Source organism: Sycon ciliatum, chromosome 3 (genome assembly GCF_964019385.1).
Source record: "Sycon ciliatum chromosome 3, ocSycCili1.1, whole genome shotgun sequence".
Classification (NCBI taxonomy): Eukaryota; Metazoa; Porifera; class Calcarea; order Leucosolenida; family Sycettidae; genus Sycon; species Sycon ciliatum.
In genome coordinates, this window is record NC_088645.1 from 22,016,550 (window position 1) to 22,034,231 (window position 17,682).

At 49.0% G+C, this 17,682-nt stretch overlaps 2 protein-coding genes across 2 annotated transcripts; one reads left to right on the top strand and one right to left on the bottom strand.

Annotated features, from left to right (window-relative positions):
* Window positions 1-1,911: 1,911 nt before the first annotated feature.
* On the top strand, window positions 1,912-6,660 carry LOC135811740 (uncharacterized). Its single transcript, XM_065324980.1, has 2 exons — window positions 1,912-3,659; window positions 4,997-6,660. Exons 1-2 carry the CDS (start codon window positions 2,193-2,195, stop codon window positions 5,939-5,941), a joined length of 2,412 nt encoding a protein of 803 aa, XP_065181052.1. The 5' UTR covers window positions 1,912-2,192; the 3' UTR covers window positions 5,942-6,660.
* A 6,995-nt stretch (window positions 6,661-13,655) lies between these two features.
* On the bottom strand, window positions 13,656-15,931 carry LOC135812929 (uncharacterized). The gene is made up of 3 exons (XM_065326147.1): window positions 15,518-15,931; window positions 14,678-15,332; window positions 13,656-14,254 (listed from the first exon to the last, which is right to left on the bottom strand). Exons 1-3 carry the CDS (start codon window positions 15,929-15,931, stop codon window positions 14,130-14,132), a joined length of 1,194 nt encoding a protein of 397 aa, XP_065182219.1. The 3' UTR covers window positions 13,656-14,129.
* Between the last annotated feature and the right edge of the window lie 1,751 nt (window positions 15,932-17,682).

The window sequence follows — 17,682 nt, forward strand, 5'->3', positions numbered from 1 at the left end:
CTGGTTGCAGACCCTCGGTCTCATTCTGAATGCAGCCAAGAGCCAAGTCATCCCTGTATACCCCAACATGCAGCCTCAGCAGCCCCAGCACACGATCAATGTAAACTGTCATGAAAGGCCGATTCCTGTCATTACTGCGGCCAGGTATCTTGGAGTGCTCCTCGACTCGGATCTGTCATGGACGCCCCATGAGGGCCATGACCAATGTTGATCGCTGCACCGCTCGACTGGCCCAGAGGATCGGAGCACTATGGAGGTTGCGTCGCTGCTTGACTCATCAGAGCCGAGTTCTCTACTTTAAAGCGATCATCATGTCTGACCTGATGTACGGATCCAATGCGTTCTCCCCACTTCTTACTGCCAGCCTATTGGATCGGCTACAAGTCATGCAGAATCGGGCGGCAAGGGCGGTTTTCGGACTCTCGCATCACACCTCCGCCCGCACCCTCCTGCTGAAATTGGACACATACAGATTATCCGAGATATTCAGGCAGAAGTTTATCGTTCTTGTCTGGAGGTCTCGGAATGGGCACGCAAGTTCTGATCTGCAAGCCCTCCTAGTTCCTTCGTCAGCTGACCCTACTAGGTTGCACTCCACCATGGGTCTGCGCCAACCGCCAGTTTGCGCCAGGTTCGGCAAGGGTTGCCTCGCGTTCCGGGGCGCCCAGCTGTGGAACATCTTACCCAGCGATATACGTGCCATCACCACGCTCCGCCAGTTCCGCGCCAGCATGATCCCGCACACCCTTAGTACCTAGAGTACCAAACGTCCTGTTTGATGATCAGCTGGCTTAGTTTCTCTCCACCTCTATCTCTACTACATGTACATCCCTCCCCACTGATTTCATTAATTACTGCTTTCGATCTGCATTCGCCACCTTTTCATTGGGCAGATCTGCCCGTTTGGTTTGCGAATTAAAATAAACACAACAACAACAACAACAACAACAACAACAACAACAACAACCAACTACAACAACAACAACAACAACAACAACAACAACAACAACAACAACAACAACAACAACAACAACAACAACAACAACAACAACAACAACAGATCGTGCAATCCAACCACGTCTCCGCTATACCCAGCACGTCGAGCTTAAGTTCTACCATCATCGATTCAAGGGCATCGATCTTGTGCCGGAGGCTGCATGCGTTAACCCTTTGAGAGCCGATTGGAAATTTCTTAATGAAGCCTATCTTTAAGGGAAGCGGGGGGCTGCATAGTAGCACGAGGGAAAAAGGGATCAGTGGTAGTGGCTCTACAGGACAGGGCATGATGTGTGTGTGTGCACGTGCGCGCGTACGCGCGTGTGTGTGCGTACGTGTGTGTGGTGTGCGTGTGTGTGTGCATCACAGTGCGTCTGCACTGTCTAGCTGGTCCGCGTTAGGGTGTTGTCACCATGTTCCGCGGTGGGACAATCTGCACGCGATCCAAAACCAGCAACTTTTCAGCTTCCAACATGAACGTTGACAATCCAGGACGGTTATGAGTTCTTCCTCCACATGCACATCGTGGAGAACGTTGGTGTGATGCCAGCCAACATGACAACACAACACAGCACCTGTAGCGTCTTTGGCTCTCATGCTCAGTGAAGCAGCATTAATTTTCGCATTGACAACCTCATGCATTTCACTCTGACAACCTCGTGTAAGAACATGCGTCACAGGGACTGCGCCAAGCCTGGCATCCCATGCCATGTACGGATCAAAATGGATAATATGTTTATAATAACATGAGCACTCTACTTGTCCGTTTTTTAGAACACGGAGGCTCCACTGCAGCCAATTCATAATTACGATCAGTCACCACCCTCTACTTGTCTACATAACATAATTGCATGTCCAGCATGTAGTTTGGTGTGGACGTGTCCTTCACAGCCGTGTCAACGTACAATGTCATTCTCGAAAACCAGCACACGAAGCACAGACGCCATAATATATTTTCGAGGCATTGCATCCGCGAGTGCGAGCAGGTTTGCTCTTCGTGGTATGTTGAGGCAGTACAGACGTACAGTAGGCAAATCTATGCTTCAGCAATCTGGACGGAAGTCGGAGCCTCGGCACGCATGTACGCTGTGGATTTCCACAGTACGCCAATCTACGTTCAAAGCGCAAACCGGACAATGAATGGGAGCTCTTCCAAAATCATTTCCCTATAGCAGTTCTGTTTTGAATCGTTCCCAATGGCCAGCTCTTCGGGCCAGAGGAGCCAGTTCTCCACTGAGCACCTAGTCCCGTCCAAGTATTTGCTACGTGACGTGGACCAGGCCGAGCATGTCTTAGGGCGAGGTGCGTACGGAACGGTGTTTCCAGGGGATTGGCGTGGCACACCTGTAGCGATAAAACGACACCACCCCGTGCTCGTCCTCGACGAACATGGGCAGTCCTCGATATTCTATCGACGATTTCTGCAAGAGTTTCCGATGTTGAAGGAGTTGCCGCATCCGAACATTGTTCAGGTGTTTGGCATGGTGGCAGCGGCTGGACCTCATGACACACCTGGATTGGTCATGGAGTGTCTTTCGCAGACGTTGCGAGAACGTTCCAGCGTTCAGCCAGCGTTATCGCTGTTGGAAAAATGCAGCATCGCACAAGGTGTATCTTCTGCCTTGGAGTATCTGCATAGTCGCAGTTTCATCCACAGGGATCTGACGACCAACAACATAATGCTGTGTGAGGTGGTTGAAGCTGGGGATGTACAGCTGAAGGCAAAGATTACAGACGTTGGTGGAGCTGCAGAGCTGGATGACAGGACACAGGCGCAGATGATGACAATGAACCCTGGAGCACAGACGTACATGGCACCAGAGACCCAGCGTGTATCCAATGAGCCTGGCCGGGCGCAGTACGGTACTCCGGCCGATTGTTACTCGTTTGCTGTGTGCCTGCTGGCCATGTGTGTGGGCAAGGAGCCTCCCAACATTTTCAAACTGGTACGCGAGGGAAGAACGAAAGATCTCCAAGAGCTTGGCTCTGATCATCCGTTTCATGACATCATCAGCAAGTGTTTGAAAGTGGATCCTGCTGAGCGTCCAACCGCAACCTACATTTGTGCTAGTTTCGGAGCAATGATTAAGATCATTCGCAGGCAGCAGCAGCAGCCTGCAGCCAACAGTTCCACAGCTGGAGATACGCAGGCGAACACAAGTGAGCCGTCTCCCGACCAAGCCGAGATTGTACATCTGCGTCAGGAGCTGCAGGAATGTGACGAGCAGCTGCGTGGCGCTCAGCAGCAGCGGGCCACGGCTCTGCACGCTTTGCAGGATCGGACGACCGTGTTGGCGGAGAGAGATCAACTGCTGCATACCATTCAAGTGCAGCTGGCCACGGCTCAGCAAGCTGTGCAGGATCAGACGGCCGTGCTGGTGGAGAGAAATCAACTGATGCATACCATTCAAGAGCAGCTGACCGCGGCTCAGCACGCTGTTCAGGATAGGACGGTCCTGCTTGCGGAAAGGGACGAACTGCTGATGGAGCGGGGTGCAGCTCTAGAGCTCAGCGCTAGTGCCGAATCAGCAGTCGTGCAAAATACGAGAGAATTACTGGTGCATCTTGCATCCATGGAAGGAGAGTTGGGCGAGCTGTCTCGCTGTTCACTTCTCCTTGGTCCACCGGACGTGCCAACACATGAAACTCATCCAAAAACTGTGGTAAGCTTTAATGTAATTATTCTTGTGGTGTTTCTGTTTCTGTAGGGGTCAAACGGGTGTACATTCAGTGCTGCCAAACCGTCCGATTTTTCGGACAGTGTCCGATTTTTGAAGGCTCTTCCGAAAACCGGTCCGAAAAGGGAAACGTCCGAAAAGCAGCCAAAATGTCGGAGATCATTACTTTCCTATGCAGAAGTCCTGTACTTTCACTTTTCAGCGCAACTGAAAGCACAAATCACTGTACATTTGCTTCTAAAAAGGCTAGCGCTTGGCTGTGGAAGTGCAAAGTAACATGCCTGGATCAGGCTGGATGGCATGAACGCTGACAGTGTGTATAGAGTCAGTGTGCGACCACACTCATCATTACAAAATTCATGACAACTCCGGGGTTACCATGGCAACGAAGCGAATTTTCATGGTGTTTTAGGCGATATTTTGAATTCTCTGTAAAAAAATTGCCGAGGCGAAAAATTCGCACCATGTGGCCAGCCTTGGCGGTGAAGGGTGTCCGATTTTGGGCGAAAATTGTTTGGCAGCACTGTACATTGTACAATGTACCTTTAACAAACGAATGGGTAATTTTCTTAATAACAGGAGGGTTAAAGGGTACCCTCAAGAGTACATGCCCCCCCCCCCCCCCCCCCCCAGAGTGTGCAACGCCTGATCCAGCTCTGCATAGGGTCTTGGTCTCGCGTAGTCGGATCTTCTGATGTCACGCGTACACTCCACACCAGCGCAAGGCCGGTCGCGAGGCAGGGCAACGTTGTTTTTGATCCGAGACTACCCTCAAATCCCCGGGTTCCCCTCAGATGTGTACGGTATTATGACGCAAAGATTCGATTACGCTCGACCAAGACCATATGCAAAGCTGGATCACTCGTTGCATACTCTGGGGGGGAGGGGGGGGGGGTTATGTACTTTTGGTACCCTTTAAAGGCTTTAGCAGCCGTGCTCAATTTTGTGCGCAATTGTCACGTAAATCAAGATTTCAATTTATCTGTTCTCAGGTTGCATTTTGATATCACATTGTGATTCGCAAATTGATTTGTGTCAGATTGTTGAAAAGGTAGATCTACTAGGTGCGAAAATGCAACACCAATGCAGACATCCAGCGTGGAGTTGTAAATAATTGACTCCCGCCTAGAATGCGCGATCCCAGCAGTGCTGTTTCGTACTGACTGGATCATCGAAATCCAAGCGGGTACCCTTTTACTAACGGTACTGGAGATAAACGGGCGGGTACCTGGGAACCCGGTACACCCCTTTGACCCCTAGTTAAAGCAAGTATTGGTTTGTTTGTGTTTCTATTTGTGTTTTTTCTTTTTCCTGTATTCCAGTGGAAGACTATTGGGAAGCTCCCAATTCCAGAAGGACATCTATCAGTAGTGGCTTCTCTGACATGCAATGATGGTAGGATCACTGGTGCACTGCTGTCTAGAAGACACCGGCCCAATTGGAGGATTGTCAGCGCGGACGCAGATAACCTTGAGCTAACCGCCTGGGTCGATTTAAACCTGCCAGAATATGTTTGTGGTCATCCCGAAGAATCGGAAACATGCATTGTTAGGCAGCATAGAGGCAGTCTGTACTGCCTGGTAGTCCCCTCGGCCACACCAGCTATTCTCTACAAGCGCACACAAAATGATCAGTGGAGGGAATTGGCACGGTTACCCGAGTATCGCTTTAGATTTTTCGTAACTTTCTTTGACACCCAAGTGGTAGTGGTTGGAGGTTCTGCTTCTCCGGACACCAGCGTCTTCGTTCCTGCTCGTTTCGACGTCATTTCCTTCGATCTGACTGAGGGAAACACAGAGTGGGTTGTTTGGCCGAACCTACCTGCATCAGCCGGCCTGCTGTCAGCACCTCCAGCTATCGTGTATGATGGCCACCTGCATGTGTTTTGTAGTGATCACGACAAGCCAGCTGTAACCTACATAGTCTTCTCCACACCTGTCGCGCAGCCTGTGAGTTTTCGCACCTGGTCCAGCACTGCACTGCCCCATCCACCGTTCATGGAGTTCTGCCCACTACTTTTCAACGGTTTCTTGATTTGCTTTAGAGCGAAAGCTAGTTCGGGCCGGCGTGAAAATATTTTCATGCTGTCACCAAATTCCAGCCAGTGGTTTCCGCTTTCGTACACCGACGCCTTGAACGGCTGTCTCTGCGAAGTTGGTAGCCGTTTGCTAGTCTTCACGTCGAGAAAAATCAGGCATCTCTGCTGGGAGTCAGTAGCCAGGAGTCAACCAAGAGGACGGAAGGGCTCTGTGTTACGACTGAACTGAACATCGGCTTTTTTTTGCCTTTTTATGCAGCACCGGGATGCTCGTTAGCAAAATTCATCATTGTAGTAGTTCTCTTTGCTAAAAAATAATTAATACATGTATGTTGGGAAGTTGGTTGTTCCAACGAGGAACACAATGCTTCTTGCCGAACTTGACACGTGACCGACTCACGACTGCCATCCAGAGCACACAAGGAGCAAGTCGCACCTTCTAAGTTCACAGGTATGTTGATCGTGTTAAATTATAACTTTACACTCTTAGTGTAAGAGTGTGTGCTTCTTCCAGCCAACTGGATTTGTTTCTTGGTGGACTTTTGGTATATTGTATTTATATCTGATACTTCGAGTACTGTTTTGGCTATCTAGTGCCCGCAGGCTTCAGATATCCGTCCGTACGTAGGCGTGCTTAGCATTGCATGGTGTTGTCCTAGAAATATGTGCACATCTATCTATAATCATGTACTCACTTAGGTTCAGAACAGTGCCGGAACATCTACATTCACTATTCGACTGGCTATTCCAGTGTTGTTTTCTGCTCTCTTGATCTGTGGACATTTTTTCATATCAACCCAAGTATTGCTAGTGTACCGCTCTTCATAGTCGGACGTCACATGGACACCCCTTTTAAAGGCAATTATGCGGCGTGTTCTTTTGATTTCATGGCCAGCTATCTTATTTTGTTTTGCGACACTATTAAATTTTGCCTCCCGTGCCCCGTGATCTCTTGCCTTGGTGACCAAGTGCTACATTGTATACTCAATAGGGACCGGCGGATTCTGCTCAAAAAGGTGGCAGATTCTGCTCGGAAAGCTGTGAAATCGGCAGAACCATACAAACCTTATGGCGGGCAATTCCTCGAATTCTGCTCCATTTCTTTATCCACATACCAAACGTGCATGAAATTTACCAGAAAAAGTACCGAATTCTGCCAATTTTTCTGCCGGCAGAATCCGCCGGACCCTAATACTCAGGGCATGTACAGCATGAACCCATACTTCAAGTAGGTAGTTTTATCGGGTCTACGCTACCCCAGCCGTCGCTGTTCTGGACTCAGACTGCATAGGAAGTTGCTGTCAATGACATTACGTTTACAGAGCACAAATCACATGCAATTTCTGATGTGAACTCAGATGGTGAGCCAATTTAATTTTGGAAAAAAGGAGACGGGCAAACAATGTTACGAGTTATGACTAACTGTCCACCAACGTAACCAGATCATCCTAATTATGCAGTCAGCGAGTGCGACAAAATGGCACAAAACTGACAAGGCGTATTAAGACATTGACCGGCCTGACACCTAGCTCCAACACCTCCCGGAGGTGAGCCTTCCAAGTTAGTTGGAAGGTTGTTGGTTTGCGACAGGGGGAGGTGTTGGAGCTAGGTGTCAGGTCGGCGAATGTCTCATGCTTGTATTCAAAACAGGCTTCTATACCGTGTACTAGTAATAGTATACGAGAAAGACTTTTACACAAGACACCACAGTAGCAGTGATGCTACAGTGCTGGCAACTGAAATCCGACCCCCTGAGCGCTGGGTTTACATTCTAGCGGTCCCTGTTTCGTAGTTTTACCATCCCGTGTTGGGTCTTTGACTCTTTGCGATGCGAGCGCACCAGTCAGGGGTCGGATTTCAGTTGCCAGCACTGCAGTGTACATATTATTATAGACCAAGGCAACACCTTGCAGCCACGTGCCAGATAGTGCATTCCTCTCCGGAGGATACCCTACGAGAGTCTAAGTAGAATGATGCGTGCGGAAGACGATCATTATGACAACGGGACACGAGAAACGGATTTGTTGCCCATAAATTATTCTGATTCGTGGACAGCTTGCTTGCGGCCGCTCGGAGCTCGACCACCACCAATGCACGTATCATGATGCCCATGTTCATAAACAGTAGCTGGTATTATCTCGTTGTCGAGTCAAGTTTAAACTGCGTATCATGAGCATGATTGGAGTTCTCGTAGAAAAGAGCGTCTCAACTGGTGGATGCTCGCAGCTGAGCGGTAAATCCAACTTTCGAGCGTGGCCATCTTTGGATCAATAACTGAAAAAAGCCTCAGTGATAATTATTATGTTGGAAACTGAGAAGCGAATCCAACTAGCGGGATAGTGATGTTAAGTGAGCGCTAATGTTACGGGTGTGTCCGCTTACGCAATGGCGTTCTGTGACTTAGGAACACGTTACGCCGTGCGTGGTCATGGCCCACTTCTTCTACTCCTCCTTATTCCCACTGCATGCTTGCTGGCTGCGCGGGGTGTGGACATACACACACGCGATGATCGCCCACCATCTACAGCCTCTATCACCGAAGATCGGATTCGAGAAGGGCACAGTGGACGATGTTTCGTCGCTTCTAGCAACTCCAGCACGATATCACCGTGGTCTCAGCGTCAAACCACGATTTCTCAACGGAATGGCAACGTGCTCGTCCACCTAACACTTGGCAGCAGTCAAGAAAGCCGAGGCAATGCATTCAGAGGTAAGCAGAACGGGAAACCGCTGTACGCTACAAGCAGGCGGTTGCGATTGAGGAGCCACACTCAGCACACATTCCGCTGCGGGCAAGGGCACACCGGACGGCAGCTGAGATCGGGTGAGTGCCAGCTGCTTCCCGCCTGGACGTCGGTCTGGCCACGTGACCAGTATGAGTGGCTGCTGTCTGTCTTCACAGCCACTCTGGGAAGGTGTTTGAGCACTGTCCTGGGCATTGTGGTTCAGTTACTGGTGGTTGTGATGCTGCAAACACTTTGCACTCGCCTTTTGGACGACCTCTGCTGCGAATAACCTCATTCTTTACGTTTGAAACTCCGAATTTTGAAGGTAGCCATGTCATCATTATGCTTCACCTCCAACCCTAGATAGAACTACCTCAATCGAGAGCGCTTGGTTTTCCTGGCAGACTTACGCTCACGAGAGCATCCGCCGTCACTTGGCTACACGTTTGCTCAGACCACGAAGAAAGCAGACTGCGAAGCCCTGGTTTACGGCAAGCCACAAGCGACTGCACAAACAGCGAAACAGGATGTTTGCCCTAGCCAAGCGAACCAACGCCGTGCAGGATTGGGTTGCGTACAAGGTGGCTCGCAACGCACTCTCGAGCAGCCTACACCGCAGCAAAGAGGATTACTTCAACCAATTGTGCTCGCGTATTGACAGTGAAAAGAATAATAAATTACAGGTGGTGGGCACAAGCCAAGAAGCTCGCGAACATTACGAGCCAGACGGCTAACTTACCGACGCTAACCGACGAGAGTGGGAAGCCCAACGCAACGCAAGCAAGGCAGAAAAGCTGGCAGACACGTTTGTAAGACAATTCTCGCCAAACCCTAGCTTCGACCTAGCTGCAGCTCTCCTGACGCCCTCGTTCTCTACACCTGACCATGAGTTTGATCTGCCAAGAATAACTGAAGAAGAAATCTTCCGAAAGCTCCGAACACTTCCGGCAAGAAAATCCACCGGAGGACTGATAACAAATAGAATCCTGAAAGAAACTGCGCCCGTGATCACGCAGTCCTTGTGTCAGCTTCTCAACCTCAGTCTTCGTCTCGGACAACTACCAGTAGACTGGAAATCGCCACTGTTATCCCGATATTCAAGAATAATGGACAACCCGCAGTACCCACCAGCTATAGACCAATCTCCCTCCTTCCAGCCATTGCCAAGCTCCTAGATTCGATCGTCGCGGAGCACCTGACGAGGTACCTATCCAGACATGACATAATCTCTGCCCACCAGTACGGTTTCGTCCGCCGGAGATCAACACTGGATCAGCTCGTCATGCTGACATCTAGGATAGCCAAGGCGATAGGCATGGGCGGGTAATGCTAGCATTATGGCTGGCATTATAGTCCCTTTTTTCAGGTGGCATAATGCTGGCATTATAACATCATTAAGCATGCAAAATTGGCATTACAAGCATAATTGCCGGTCGACAACGGTGTCATGCATGAAGCTGGCTATGTCCAGTTCCGAAAATCGTGCATCTGAACCCGTCCAGCTTCGTCCGGAGACTTGACGATGCAAATCAACCTTCTCAGTGGATTGTTTCAGACAACATGCTCACTGCTGTTCTTTTTAAAAGTTTTTTTCTTCTACGTTTTGGCCTTGATCCAAGACGGCCTTCTTAAATCAACTTTTCCTACTTTCAAACTGGCATTATGGATTAGTGTGAGCATTATAAGTGGCATTATATCCTCATATTATGAGCATTGCCTTTAGCATTATCGCCGCAAATAACTAGCATTACCCGCCCCATGACTAGTGCTGGACACTGCTCACTAGTACATGAAACCCAGCATCCATCCGTCTTGCGGCCAGCCAGAAAGGCAGTTACATTCCCATACAAGGCGGAGGACGCACTGACAGTCTGTGTTTGGAAACAGTGTCCCCCTACTACAACCTCCACGGTTGGCAGAGCCCCGGTCTTGCGACCATTTGAACCGTATGGGTGTTAGCCCTGGTTCTGACCCTCATTATGCTAGGGAGTGGCCCTTTCCCAAAGATGCCATAATTTGTCGCAACTAATCGCAACTAATGCTTTTTGCCAAAACAAGTACAAGTGGCTGAAATCGCATCCATAATTTCAGAAAAACTCAAAAGTTGCTAACATCACAACTCTAAAAAAATTGGAGAGTTGTTGTGCAAAACCACCAGGAAAAGGACCAGAAATACAGAGGTGCTGCGACAGCAAACTCGTACACCCCCTAACTGCCGTGAACCACAACTAACTAACACAGTGCCAGTAGCCTGTTGCATGTATCCTACATCATTCCAGTGCACGGAAAAGGGAATGCACATCAAAGTAACTACGGTTGATCTACTCCCGGTTTCTCTGACAAGTGACCTGAGTCTGGCCTCGCCTCTGAAGCCTACATGTAAGTGAAGGCAGGCGAGAAATGAGCGGGTTACCGTATTATCTCTAATATAAGCACAGTCTCCAATAATAGCACGTCTCCAATAATAGAACACCTTGGGGCGGCATTCAAAAAATAAAGTGCTCAGTCTCCATTATAAGCACACTGTGTAAATTCATTATCTGTACCGGTGAAAAAACCCTGAAATGTGTGTGTCTGACATGAGTTTGGCATGGCAAAGTGGCGAGCATCTTTGGGAAGGGGCTAGTCAGTAGCCGGTTGCATGTATCTTCCATCATTTCAGTGCACGCAAAAGAGAATGCACGTAATTACCGTTGATCTATTGTTTCTCGGAAACCTACCTACCAACCATCCCGATTTGGCCGGGACCGTCCCGATATCGAGGGTGGTAAATACTGGTAATACTAATAGGCACCCAAACGTGCATCTGTCGCATCGACTCGCATGCCTAGCCTCACAGCTACACTTGTATACAATCATGTTCATACCTACATGTATAGACCTTATTCGATAAACGTCACAATCAAGTGAACCGGGGTCCCGGGAACCAGGGAGTGGCAAGAGACCTGCACTCAGTGCACAGTGCACAGTGAGTGGACTCGGCGTGGGAGCATTGGAGTAGAAAAATACCGGTACTTTACTACTCCCTTGTACGAACTGGGCCTTTCTTGCCACTCGTTTCACGTAGATCTACGCGTGCCCCAGCTTACGACAAATCCCTGGAGGCGAGTCCAAAAATCACGTTATCGAAGTAGCACCAAGAGTAGATAAACAAGAGTGTGCAACTCCGGGATGGGTCGGCCGCGGCGGAATTTTTTGTTGACGTAATCTTTTCGACGATGCACGCGCTGCGAGTCTTTTGGAAAGTTGTGCCTCGTGCACTTGGCCGGGCTTTACATTACAAAGTCGGTGCCCAGCACGTGCTCTCACACTGCTCTGGGGCAAAATGCGCGTTCTTCTGAAAAAAGGTGACGTGAACAAAAAATTCCCCGGGGGTATCTGCAGATTGTGCAGAAGAGGTCCGGAGTTGCACACTCTTGTTTATCTACTCTTGGTAGCACCTACTCCACTTTTATGTTTATGTATCTATGTCATTCGGATCTTCCCAAGTAATTGTACATTGTACTGTTGAGATACCGAATTCAAATAAATCAATACCGTACCATACCATATGCAGGTAGGTATGTCATTGTTCCGATCTCAGGTTTGCAATGGTTGGCACGTGCATGTGCATGTATGCTGAAAGCGCACGAGAAATGAGCGTGTACATGTCTATACGTATGCATTAGTCCGACATGTAGTCTTTGACTTGAGGTTGAACTTTGGACCACCGCATGAGGCCAAGGTTGCGGAAACGGTGTGAGGTAGACTAGCAGTTCGCGAAAATGCAGAAAGTTGCTAAAGTTAGTTGCGAGATTTGGCTGTCATCAGGAGTGCAGAATGCGGGAGCGACCATCAACTGCTAGCTATGACTCTGCAGCTGCCCTCGCCGGTGCGGCGTGGGGCACAGAGCAAAGGTAGTGTCCACTGTCCAGTGCCGGTTTGATGTTACTACGCCTACCGATATAATTATACCAGGTAGTGATCAAGGAGGAGATCGACCGCAACTGGCGCCAGAACGCCAACATAGTCATTACTCATTGTGGAGAAATGGTCCTCTATCAAGTCCACCCTCGACACCGCTGCATCCCTCCGTGTCATCGTTGGTTCCGGAACCGCGGTGGCTCGGCTGCGCTTACTTTCTCCGATTCTACCTCATGCCCAGCACCGATCGCATCAGCTGCTGCTGCCACCATTGATGCTACCGCTCGACGTTGCTGCAGTGCTCACTGTGACATCTGCAATCGTTGTTTCTGCTCAACCCAGGGACGCAACCGACGTCGCTGTTCAATGCACTGCCACCGTACAACGGCTAGAGAACGGGGCAAGTTCCCGCACATTTGTATCTGCTCTAGGCGGGCTAAGGCCCTGGCGGATAATGCCGCCAGAATTTCGAGCAGAATATGGGTTATTTAAACTTATTTTAGAAAAGGAGCAGAATGAGCAGAATTCGCAGAAAAGTGCAGAAGAAGGAGCAGATACTCTGCAGAACCAGCTACGAAGTGCGGAGAGGGCTGCTGGCGCCTATTTACGGCTCCATTGTGTTCACAAGCACGTGAGAATCCGGCACAATACGAGCAGAATACCAGCAGAATGCGAGCAGAACGTCGAGCAGGAAACGCTACTTTCCGAGAATTATCCGCCAGGGCCTAAATTCTGCTCTCACAAGTAATAGTCGCTTGGGCACTTTCAATTTTCAAAAGTCCTGTGTACATTTGAGTCCAACATTTCTAGCGCTATCCTAGCTGATAGAGTGGGTCTCTAGGAGTGTTTTGGCACTAGGGTGCCATCTCGGAGCTGGGGCATAAGGGAGCGGCGAGTGGAATACTACGTGTCCAATTTCCTGTACAATTTAGATCATGTAACCATGGTAACGGCGCTGACTCATTCAAAGACTGGCAGAATTTACATCGTATTGTCGACTTTCCGAGTTGCCTATGTGACTGTAAAGTACACCAGGCACGCAGATACATTGAATGTTTGATGATAGGATGATGTGGACTGTATAGACCTCTTCAGGTTCCTGAAATATCATACTATTTTTGGTTCAAAGCTAGCTACACACTAGAGCACAATCAGGTATGTACAGTAGAAAGTTACTCCTGTGATTAGTTTATACTATTGCAGAGTTCCATTACTAGATTCAAAGTTCCATAATGTGTGCCAGGATTTTATAGTTTGGTAGTATGAGTCCGTGATGATGCCCGAGCACTCAGCGTGGCATGACAAATCGGCAAATCACGAAGTACAGTTGGAAACCGCCTTACTGCCATCAAACAATCATCTCGTTATAACACAATCAAGCCTGTCTACCTCAGATAAGCAAGTGTCTTAGTACACTGTTCTTGATATCATAGGTGTCCTCAGTCATGGGACATTTGGTGATTATAAAAAGTACACAGCAAATGTTTAAAACCGGCACCTAAGAAATCACGGGATGGCCCACGCCTGTTATTAAAAATACACCAAAATGATAAGAATTCTCAAGGCAGAGACCAATGCGCAGCAACACGTACACACACAGTGTTTGCATTTGAGCTGCAATTGCAGCAGTTGGCACTGAGTGTCAGTAACACTCTGTTAACAAGTTACGGCCGCGAGATACATGTATATAGCAAGGAGCATGACTTCATGCCTGGCGTCGCGGGTCACAAGAGAAAACCCGAGCATTAGAAATAATATTAATACACAATGAGAGGCTTTGGGATGCGTCTAGGCAATGGTTGGACACACACGACCGGCGGACGCACAAAATATGACATCCTGTGCTAGAGACTGGGCGCGACAGTGTGTTCTGAGATGTTGCCAGTTGTGCAATTCAGCCGAAAGTTCCTTCCCTGTGTACATTAGAAACACACAAGCCATAACAATGAGTTAATAAGACCTCCACAATATTGACTTTCTGATATCCAACATCATGCAAAACTACTTTTGTATTACATATTCACTTTTCTGCTACGTAATTCCGATTATTACACGTGCACAGACTACACACACTGTACATACGTCACTGCACAATCGGAGTGTGCTCGTTTTTCTCACATTTCTACGGTCCACTATGTGCACGTTATGTACACATCTTCTGACATGGACAGCACAATGTCTGTGCAATCAGATGCTACCACTGCAGTTGGGAAAAGTCCCAGGCAGTTACTGCCAGGGGGTGGGGGGGGGGGGGCAGAGGAAGGGGAGGGCATACAAGTCAAACACTAAGATCCACAATGAGAAGATTATAGTGAGTGGCTAGGGTAGATGCTTACCAGTAATAAGAAGACATAGGAACTTGTAGAGGTCACCAGGAATTGGAGTTGCCTCAGCTTGGAGGCTCTCGGCAGTCGGCACGGCAGCGCCACGTGTTTCCAGTGGCTGGATGGTGTGGCGCAAATGGAGTGCTGTGTGACGCATCTCAAGCTCAGCAATGGCTTGCACACCAACACGACTATGGTCTGCCATATCCTCAATGTCAAGTTCCTGACCGTCTTTATCCTCTGTAGGTTCTACAAGGCTCTTGGCACACACGGATAGAAGCAAGGCCTTGGGACCGCAGAGGAAATCACAAATTCCCCCAGCAGTTGGTCGGCTTGGACAGCTGAAGAACAAGATCTGTTCCTGGAAATAATCAACTAGCAGCTGTTTCAGAGCAAATAAACGCCACCTGGGTGGGTCGTTGACGCCAATGGAAGACAGGAGGGTGGCATACTTCCGGCGCATGCTGGCCATGCTCACACAAGCACCGACGTCTACCTTACTTTGAGATAGGACAAGTGTCTGCACGGACATGGTCAGCTGGGCAAATGCTGCACCGAAGCTGTCAGTATGACCCAGGGACGGTGCTGTAGTGGACACTGTGGGCTTCGTCAGGCCCTCGAGTGTCCTCTTGTGAGTGTAGTTGGCCAGGCACGAGCGGTGATATCCCTGGCGATTGCATCTCCACCAGACACCTCCCTCAAGACCCGCGAGTCACTGCGAATTGTTGCAGCATTGACGATGTTATTGCTCGCACTGAACGATATGCATTGGGTCAGTGGCTCCTTTTTTCCACTTCTTATTTTTGACAGGTGCTGGCAGAATAGGCCCCCTGTCTGCTGTCTGGCTCCCACTGGAAGGGGTCCGCTTTTTGGGGGCTCAACATCTCTTTGCTCAGGCTCGCTGTCATCACTGTCATCATCATCATCATCATCGCCTTCACTGCCTTCGTCGCCACCAACAGCCTCGACGGGCCGGACAGACTCAGCAACGGCTGTCTTCTTCAAAGTCTTTTTGTTTGTGTACCACTTGTAGCAGGCTTTGTGGTATAGAACTTCGCCGCAAGTTTCTCTATCAAGATTTCCGATCGACATCCAAGTGTCATCTCTCTTCGTCTCAGCTGCATTCCATAGGGTAGTCCAGGTAGTCTCCGTCAAGCGCTTGAGAGGCTGATGAGCAGGAAAATTCGGGTTGTGACAAATGCATTTCACTCCTTCACCTGAAGCTTTCGCCAAGGAAACAGTTTCCAGCCCCAAATCGTCTGCCATGTCGAACAAGACAACTAACAACAGGAATCATAAACACTTGCACCTTCTTATCTGCCATCTACCTGTCTAGGTTGTCGGACAGATCGGCAAAGAAACTTAGAGAGGCCATGCGATCGGCATTGGATGAAAGCAAAAACACAATTGTCGAACCAGTCAAGTAAGTTTGAAATTTAGTCGTGGGCGGACGTCATCATCCTTTTCACTTGCGCAGAATTCGCATATGCGTGTTTTGAGCATGCGCTTAATTTGCACAGTGTTCGTCTTCGTATTCAAACAAGTCGCCGTAACTCCCTTCAGCCCCAACGCAGAAAAGGCACCCAAGCGCGAAATTGTTTGCCCTGCCGATCTCCAACACGTCCAACCACCCACGAAATGTTGGACTCAAATCGACACAGGAAATCAGAAACGAGCACTTTTTGAGAAACCGGCCAACTGACTATAATAGTTCCGACTAGTCTCGCATCTGGAGCGCCATCAGGTGACGTGCTCCTTCTCTCTATCTCTCTCTCTGCTGCGGAGTGCTGCCCCTCCGGGGCCCACGTGACCCTAGACCTAGTAGTAGTGACTAGTATAGTGGTAGTGCCTCTACAGGACAGGACATGATGTGTGTGTGTGTGTGTGTGTGTGTGTGTGCATGCATGCGTGAGTGTGTGTGTGTGTGTGTGTGCGCATGTGCGTGTGTATGTGTGCGTGTGTGTGTGTTGTGTGTGTTGTGTGTGTGTGTGTGTGTGTATGTGTGTGTGTGTGTATGTGTGTATGTGTGTGTGTGCGTGTGTGTGTTGTGTGTGTTGTGTGTGTGTGTGTGTATGTGTGCATGTGTGTGTGTGTGCGTGTGTGTGTCTGCACAGTCTAGCTGGTCCGCATTAGCGTGTTGTCACCATATTCCGCGGTATGACAATCTGCACGCGATCTAAAACCAGTGTCTTGTCAAATTCCAGCATGAACTCTGACAATCCAGGACGGTTCTGAGTTCTTTATCCACATGCACATCGTGGAAAACGTTGGCGTGATGCGAGCCAACAGGACAACACAGCACAGCACCTGTAGCGTCTTTGGCTCTCAGGGAAGCAGCATTAATTTTCGCTCTGACAACATCATGTATTTCACTCTGACAACCACGTGTAAGAACATGCGTCACAGGGACTGCGCCAAACCTGGCTCCCCAAGCCACGTGTGCCAATAATATGTTTATAATAACATGAGCACTCTACTTGTCTACATAACATAATTGCATGTCCAGCATGTAGTTTGTTGTGAACGTGTCCTTCACAGGCGTGTCGACATACAGTGTCATTCTCGAAAAACCAGCACACGAAGCACAGAAACTATAATAATTTTTCGAGGCATTGCATGCGCGAGTGCGAGCAGGTTTGCTCTTCGTGGTATGTTGAGGCAGTACAGACGTACAGTAAGCAAATCTACCCGTAGAATCCCGCGGATAAGCCCATGCTCGCGCATAAGCCCAGGGACAGTTGGAACCAGGGAGTAGTAAAATATATGCATTTTACTACTCCCTGGTTGGAACATCACAAAGCTTCATCGTACAACTACAAGCTGGGCCGTAGCCGTGGGCCTCATCGCACCAAGAGTCCATAAATTATGGACTCTTGGTCGTACTATGTAGGTTTTTTGTACAACACAATCATGGGTTGTTTTCGATTGCACTGTGGGGGAGTGTGGCTTTCATCGAGGTACTTCTCACTTCCTTGATACTTTTCAATGCGCACGTTTGGTGTCAGCGTGCGCGTATA

Bases quoted from the DNA above. Each gene is read 5' to 3' on its own strand.
- LOC135811740 (XM_065324980.1), top strand. From the start codon at position 2,193: ATGGCCAGCTCTTCGGGCCAGAGGAGCCAGTTCTCCACTGAGCACCTA. The intron at 3,660-4,996 runs GTAAGCTTTAAT...CCTGTATTCCAG, and splicing joins AAACTCATCCAAAAACTGTG to TGGAAGACTATTGGGAAGCT.
- LOC135812929 (XM_065326147.1), bottom strand. From the start codon at position 15,931: ATGGCAGACGATTTGGGGCTGGAAACTGTTTCCTTGGCGAAAGCTTCA. The intron at 15,333-15,517 runs GTGGGAGCCAGA...TGCAATCGCCAG, and splicing joins CAAAAAGCGGACCCCTTCCA to GGATATCACCGCTCGTGCCT. The intron at 14,255-14,677 runs GTAAGCATCTAC...TAATGTACACAG, and splicing joins CCTATGTCTTCTTATTACTG to GGAAGGAACTTTCGGCTGAA.